Consider the following 7933-nt stretch of genomic DNA (forward strand, 5'->3'; position numbering starts at 1 on the left):
AAAAAGAAAAACAAAAAAAAAACAACAACAACAACAATGAATGCTGATGTATTTACTCGAATTTTTGAGATTGAATCTGAAAAAAAAGAATTAACATTGTACCAACAAAATGTTGGTGATGTTTCCTGTGTTGTTTGGGATGCTGCTCTTGTTTTGGCAAAATATTTAGATGTTTTATCAAGTGATGAACGACTTGGTGGTAATTGGCTAGTTGGAAAAAAAATATTAGAACTTGGAGCTGGTGTAGGATGTGTTGGAATGACAGCAGCATGTCTTGGGTTTGTAATTTGTATTAAGCATTATAAGTATTACTAAAAATATCAATAATCGAAAAATATAATTATCCAGGGCTCAGGTAGTAATGACAGATCTTGAGAGTACATTGCCAATGTTAAAAAAAAATATAATCAACAATGAAAAGCAGTGGAAAAATTCAGGATCCATTGAAGCACAAACTCTTGATTGGGGAAATAAAATAGAACTTGATTTTCAACCTGATATTGTATTGCTTGCTGATTGTATTTATTATTCAGAGGTTTGTGGAAAATTAAATTATCATAAATGTTGAATAATAATAATGTAAAATTAATTTTTTTTCAGTCAATACAACCACTGATAAATACTTTGGAGTATTTTTGTAAAAATAAAAAAACATATGCTATTCTTAGCCAAGAGGAAAGAGACACACCAGGTCAAGTACCAGTTTGGAAAGAATTTTTATCAGAGTTGAAGAAAAAATTTCAGCTTAAGTATATTCCAACGAGTCAACAACATCCAACTTATTCCAGTGATGATATACATCTGGTAGAATTAACATATCTCTAATGAAAATTAAAGCTAGATTTAATGGTTCATCAAAATAAACAAAGCCTTTTTATATGACATAATTTTTTTTAATTCAGAAAATAAAATAGCGAGACATATTGTGATGATTGAGTGAAAAAAATAAAAAAACAAAATATTTTTGAATAAATTGTTTATTTATTAAATAATGATAATGTAAACTTAAAATTATATTTTAAAAATTTAAATATTATCTTTTTTAATTACTTGACTTGTAATACTTCAAGTTCTTCTTGAAGTTTTGCATATCTTGATTGTAATGATTTTTCACGTTCAACTTGTCTATTAACATCTTCAGTTAAGCAACTAACTCTTCTTGTTAAAGCAGCATCTTCTTGACTTTGAAGAAATTTAAATGTTGATAGTTCAAGTTGTGATTGTTCAACTTGTTCCCATAAATCATTAAGTTGTTTTGTTAATACTTGTGAACGTGTTTGATAACCACCAGTTAGAATTTTCAATTTATTTTCCATTTTAGCAGCACGTTTAGCTTCACGAACCATATGATTACGATTTTCTTCTAATTTTCTTTTATATGCTTCAATTCTGTCTTTTTTAATAGCAAGTGTTGCTCTTGTATAACGTTTTTGTGGTTCTAAATATAATATTTGACCAAGACATTCTTCCCATACAGTTGTATAAGCATCAATACTTAATTCTCCATGTGCCATACCTTCTTTAACAATTTGCATTTCATCAGCAATCATTTTACTAGCATTATCTAAATCTTCTTTATCATAATCTTCATATGGATGATCTTCAATATACTTTTGTGCTTGTGAAATTATTGTTTGTCCACGTTTTGTATTACTTTGTTGAACTGGATTTAAAACAGCATCATATTGCATAATACCAATCATTTCTTTTTTAATTAATTCTTCAGCTTTTTGAAGATCAGTTAATGAGCCACTATCACGAAAAATATCTGTATTTACCTCAGATGGTCTTGGTAAATTTCTTTGTATAACTTTGGATCTTTTTTCTAATTCTTTCTTTTGTTGAAGTAAATATTCTTCATGTTTTCTAGCATCAATATCAGCTTGATCTTCAATAATATTATCATCTTGATTATCAGCTGTTTCATCAGCTACTTCATTATCTGGTATGACAATTTGATAGTCATTTTTTGGTGCTGGTAATGCACCAAGATCAAGTGATAATTGTTGTTTTAATTGTTTTTGTTCAGCTGGTGTTTCAGCTCCATCAATACTTGTTTCTGGATTAATATTTAATTTATCTCTGACTGGTGTTGGTGCTAAAATACCTGGTGTATTTTTAACTGATCCAGGTGTATTGAATGAAGATGATAATGGAGTACCATCATTTTGTTTTTGTACTCTAAATGGTGTTGCTAATATTGTATTTGGTGTTGGTGTTGCATTTGATAGTGGTACAACACTACCAAAATTTGGATTATATAACGGTGTATTTAAACCACCTTTTAATGGTGTATCAACATGTGTTAATGCCATGACATTTTGGGCTTCTTGAAAAACACGATCAGTAACAAGTGGTGTTCTTGGTGTTGCTGTTGCATTTGGTGTTAATGAATAATCAGCTAATAAACTATCAGATAATGTTATACCACTTTCAGCAGCATATTCACGTGCAAATTCAGATGCACGTCCAAATTTAACAACTTGTTGTAATTCAGCATCAGATATTTGTGGTTCTGGTACAACTAATTTACTTCTTTTTCTAACTGGTTCATCATTATTTAACATTCCCGTTGGTATATCATTTTCTTTTTTATTTTTTAATTTTTGTTTATCTTTACGACGTTCTTGTTCTTCTTTATCAAGTCTAAGCTCACCATCTAAATGTTGTTGACGCATTTTTGAAAAATCAGCAGCTAATGGATCAACATGCTCATTTGATGTATCATAAAAACCAGCTGATGGTTTTTTTTCAAATGGTATTTCAGCATTATAATTAACACCACGTTTACGTTTATTTTTTGGATTAACTGTTATTCCAGCAGCACGTAATTCACGTCTTTTTTGTAATGCAGCAAGACGTCTTGCTTCTTCAAGTTGCTTTTCACGAGCCTTACGTTTAGCTTTTTTACCCTGAGTATTTGCTAATCTTGCACGAGCTTCAGACAACATTTCAAGTTCATCTTCATCCATATCTTTTGGATCAGGACGAGCTGGTTTTGTTTCTGGATTTGGATCAATTTCACCAGGTTTTAGCTTTCTTGGATCATCAATACCATCTTCACCTTCTTCTTTTTTTTGTGCTTGATCCAATAAATACTCATAACGTTCAAGACACTGAATAGCTGTACGACCAATCATTGGTGCTATTGTTCTCCATTGCGTTGGCATATATTTTGCAGTATGCAAAAGTTTTTCATCCTCTTCTCGACTCCATTCAGTTTTTTTGATGCTTGGATCAAGCCACTCAAACCAACGAGACTTACATTGTTTTGCTGATTTTCTATGGAGTAATGATGCAATACGGCTCCATTGGTTTTTACCGTATTTCATCACTGCTGCTTTTAGTATTTCATCCTGTAAATAAATAAATTATCAATAAATAATATTCAATTTTCTAGTCTTTTAAAGGTTAAGTTTTTTAATTGATATTTTTTTTTTACTATGCATACCTCTGTATTTCGCCAGACACCACCCTTTATCATTATTCGCGGCATTTTTATTGTTTGTTGTTAATTTTTTATTAATCTAAATTAATTTTTATGATTAAAATTGTTTTTTTTACACTTGACTTTTTTATTTTGCAATGTTTGTTGTACGACATACGTTGACTGACGTTGACAATTGTTCCCTGCGGACTTGAGAGTTGAGTGTGTCAGTGCTGTTGCTGCACACACACACAACACACATACACACCAACAACAAAAATATCAAATGCTATCAAATGCATCAATGTACATCAATAAAACAAAAATAGTCTATAGAAATTAAATTATTATTATCATGTATTGCTAGTAAATTGAACAAGTGAGATTCGAAAAAAATTACCTTACAATTAATTATTGCAATTTTCTATTAATTTTTTTACTATAAAAAATTTTTTTTTAATTGAAAACCCCTGTGAGGAACAATAAAATAAAAAATACACATAGAAAAGATCAATAATAAAATACAAAATTATTTTTAATTGATAATTTTATAATTGATAAATCAGAATAAACATAATCAATTTTAAGAATCATTTATTTGATAAAGTCATTACAAGAGTACAAATATTTTACGAAAATATAAAAATAATTGAATTATTTTTATTACACAACAGATTATTTTAATTTTATTAATAAAATTAATAATGATTATTATGTAATATTATTATCAAAAAAAAAGGACTAAAAACTAACTTGGAAAAAAAAAAAAAAATTTTTTTTTGTCTTGAAAAATGAGGTAGATAAAATAAAAAAAAAAAAACTGATAATTATGTAAATTGAATAATGAAAATGACAAAAAATAATAACGAAAAAAAATTAAGATATAAAAATAATAACTGGTGGTTTTGTCGAAATTACTTGCGTATAATTTTAATATAAGTTTTTGGAGTTTTTTTAGTTTTTGGAGTTTCAGATTCACTTGCAATTTTGACCTGCATTTCATCAATTTCCTCAGGAGTAAATGAACAACTATCCAACAAAGTAATATAAAGATATGGACATTTTAAATAATACTTTTTAAGATGAATTTTAACTTGTGGATCATTTTTAATTTTCTTTTTTAATTCATTCATTTCTTTTTCTGTGAAATTTATCCATTTAAAGAATTTTTCAAATATTGGCTTAATTGTTTCAACTTTTAAATTCTTGCATGAATCCCAAATACGACAAATAATTGTTATACAATATTGATTATTTCTTAAATTTTGTTTGAATTTACTTTTATCATTGTCATTATTAAAACGCCAATTTAAAAATTTATCAGCTTCTTTATATTTTCCAGAAACAATAAAATGACGACAAATATTATGAGTTTTTATTTTTTCCATAAATTGTTTTCTCTCCTCATCTGTTTTCAATATACTTTTCATGAAAATATCAATAATTTCATAGTGATCTTTTAGCAATATTTTAATTGATGCTCTTTCAAAACCTTTGATAATTTCATCATAATGTGTTGCCACACCATCATCATCTATAACCGATATAATCAAAGCAATTGCTTGCAATTTATATGTCAATAATTGTGATGATTCCCAAAATATTTCAACAAGGCTAGCTTTTTCATCAACAGGTAGTTTATCATAAGTATAAACAAGCATCCATAAACTGGTTAATGAACTCTTTCCAAGTTGATTAAATTCATCAATAACAACATTCATAATACTAACAATCAATCGACCATATTCCAATGTTGTCAATGGATTTAAATCCAATATTTCAGCATAAGAATTACTCCATGGCCATTCCTTGATAAATATATCAAGTAATACCATTTTATTTCTACAAATGAAATTTGATTTTTCACTAACTGGCATATTTATATATAAAAATATTAACATATCAATTCGTTGTTTAACATCAGTAGCAATATACATTATTGAACTTTGTTTATGATTAATTGCTTCAACATATTTAACCAATATTACTTCAGCAGTTGGTACAACAATTGCTCGTTTATCATTTGTACTGAGTTCATTAAAAAAAAATTTAAAACCTTCAACATTACCATCAAGAAGACATGATGTAAATGCATCAGGTACACTTACTGCTGGTGATTGTTTATATGCATTTGATTTTCTACTATAAACATGACGTTTCCAGTAATTATAATAATCTTTTATCATTTTTAAATCAATTGTTGAACTTATTTTTTTTTTATCATCATTTGAACATGTATTCCATATATTTTTAATCAATTTTTTGCAACAATAAAAACATGCTTCAAGAAACATATGTTGCATATTTATAATTTCATCATTTGGCATTTTAAAATATAATTCTTTAAATGTATTTGCTTCGTCAATTGTACCAACTGATGTCCATTGAATTTTTTCATAATAATTACATATTGATGGATATGTATTTTCTGGACCATGTAATCTGTTTACAACACATTGTAAATAATTAAATAATCTATCACCAACTGGTTTAATGACACTCATTAACATTGGTTTTATTGTAATTGGTAAATTCTTTTTTTTAACTTGTTCAATTAATTCACGACATAGTTCAATATTTTTGTTTTTAGTTGTATTAATTGAATTTAATCCTTTTGTTTTTAAAAATTCAATTATTTTCTTTTTTATTGATGCATGTGACCAAAGATCAATTGCCAATTTTATTGTTGATATTTGCTGGAGAGTTAATTCGAAATTTATATTTGCAGCCATTGTCTTTTTATTTATGTATAAATAAAATGGTGTTTTGTTTTTTATTCAATCAGAAAAACTGCTTGATTGTTGGCCTTTTTTTTTGTGGATATCTGTAAATTATTGATTATTTTATTGTTTAGTATTTGATATAATATTTTTAGGTTGGGTGAGATCTGTTGTTTGGCTTTTTTTTAATGACATTTTGTTAATGTATTTAGAAATTTTGTAATGTTAAAGCTAAAAGAAGCTGTTTAATTTGACAATATATACTTACTTGTGTTGTTGTTTTTGTTTTTATTGTTGATTATAAACAATTGTTTGCAAGGAGAAATTAAATCCCGGCGTCGTTAATCGTTATAAATTATAAACGAACCATGCTGAAAAAAAACAACTAGAGAAAAAACGTCGCCATTAAACTATTATGCTAGGAAAAAAAAAGCGCCAAGATTCGATCCAAGAAATTATAATAAAAAAAAATATTTATAAACACACAGACATTTTATTAGCAAAAATTTAACAATATTATTTTTTATTTTTTTTAAAGAGTTACATGTTTAATATCACATAAATATGTATATATTTTTTTATTTTAATTTATAAAAAAATAGTTATGCAATAGGAGGTAGTAAAAAAAATAATATTATTATATTTATTAATTACAAAAATACTTGAGAGATAATAGTAAAAAAAAATACAAAAAATATCGAGGTGAATTATTGTTGTGAAATTATTTAAATGTTTTTTTAATTTCAACAATTTCTTTAGATGAAAATTGAAAATAAGACAATATATGGTCGAATTTTTTTGGATCATCTTCAATATAATTTCGAAGATGTGCTTTGAAATGATGATTTTTGATGAGCCTTTGTTTAAATTGTTTTTGATAACTAGGATCAAAGTCAAGAATTAAAAATAATATTCCAATAGGCATTTCGAAATCATTTTCATGTACTTTTAACATACGACATAAAAGTGTAATAAAAACAATATCAGCTGTAAATTCAATTTTAAATTTTGCAATTTGCACATAATCATTATCAAAACGCCAATTTAAAAATCTATCAAATTCATCAAAGTACTTGAAGAGTAATAATCGACCACAAATATTTTTTGATTGTAATAACGCTTTATATAATTTTCTTTCGTCATCACTTTGAAGTATATTTTTCAGATAAAGATCAACAACTTCATATTTACGTCTGTCAATAAATTTGTTGCAATGTTTTTCAAAGCCTTGACAAATTACTGGACGTAGTTTATTTACTCCATCAGTATCATCAATAACAGATGTAACAATAGTAACAGCTTCTAGTTTAAACATCAGTGGTTTTTCCAATGACCAACAAATTTCAGCAATACTTTCTTTAAAACGATTTGGATTATTTTTCCAAAGTTCAGATATCATCCACAGATCAGTATAAGCAATTTGTTTATAAAAGTTATAATCATCAACAATTCTTTCTACAATGATTTTAATCAACCAATCATATGTTTCTTTATCAAAATAATCCAAATTCAATAGCAAATACTTCCAGGGCCATTCTTTAATCAAAAGTAAAATTATTGCTTGTTGTTTTGATATTAAAAATTGTTTTTTGTTGTCTTCTGTCATATGTGCCAACAGAGTAAATAAATTACAAATGTGCTGTTTTAGACTTTGGCTTGGAGCAACACGAAGCAAGCCTCCTTCGATTCGTTGTCTCATTAGTTCTTGAGCAAGTGGTAAAATTATCTTATTTTTATCATCTTGATTGAGTTTATTAATAAAATATTTAACACCAACATTGTTGGC

General features: G+C 26.8%; 3 protein-coding genes across 3 annotated transcripts; 1 reads left to right on the forward strand and 2 right to left on the reverse strand.

Annotated features, from left to right (window-relative positions):
• The first annotated feature begins 18 nt into the window (after positions 1 to 18).
• On the forward strand, positions 19 to 825 carry LOC122855206 (protein-lysine methyltransferase METTL21D-like). Its single transcript, XM_044156399.1, has 3 exons — positions 19 to 278; positions 349 to 535; positions 601 to 825. Exons 1-3 carry the CDS (start codon positions 37 to 39, stop codon positions 823 to 825), a joined length of 654 nt encoding a protein of 217 aa, XP_044012334.1. The 5' UTR covers positions 19 to 36.
• Positions 826 to 871: 46 nt separating this feature from the next.
• Positions 872 to 3657, reverse strand: LOC122855205 (cell division cycle 5-like protein). The gene is made up of 2 exons (XM_044156398.1): positions 3452 to 3657; positions 872 to 3356 (listed from the first exon to the last, which is right to left on the reverse strand). Exons 1-2 carry the CDS (start codon positions 3494 to 3496, stop codon positions 1047 to 1049), a joined length of 2355 nt encoding a protein of 784 aa, XP_044012333.1. The 5' UTR covers positions 3497 to 3657; the 3' UTR covers positions 872 to 1046.
• A 349-nt stretch (positions 3658 to 4006) lies between these two features.
• Positions 4007 to 6529, reverse strand: LOC122855207. Its single transcript, XM_044156400.1, has 2 exons — positions 6416 to 6529; positions 4007 to 6251 (listed from the first exon to the last, which is right to left on the reverse strand). The coding sequence occupies exon 2, from the start codon at positions 6157 to 6159 to the stop codon at positions 4342 to 4344; it is 1818 nt and encodes a 605-aa protein (XP_044012335.1). The 5' UTR covers positions 6160 to 6251; positions 6416 to 6529; the 3' UTR covers positions 4007 to 4341.
• Positions 6530 to 7933: the final 1404 nt, after the last annotated feature.

The sequence above is a fragment of the Aphidius gifuensis genome, linkage group LG4 (assembly GCF_014905175.1).
Source record: "Aphidius gifuensis isolate YNYX2018 linkage group LG4, ASM1490517v1, whole genome shotgun sequence".
Classification (NCBI taxonomy): domain Eukaryota; kingdom Metazoa; phylum Arthropoda; class Insecta; order Hymenoptera; family Braconidae; genus Aphidius; species Aphidius gifuensis.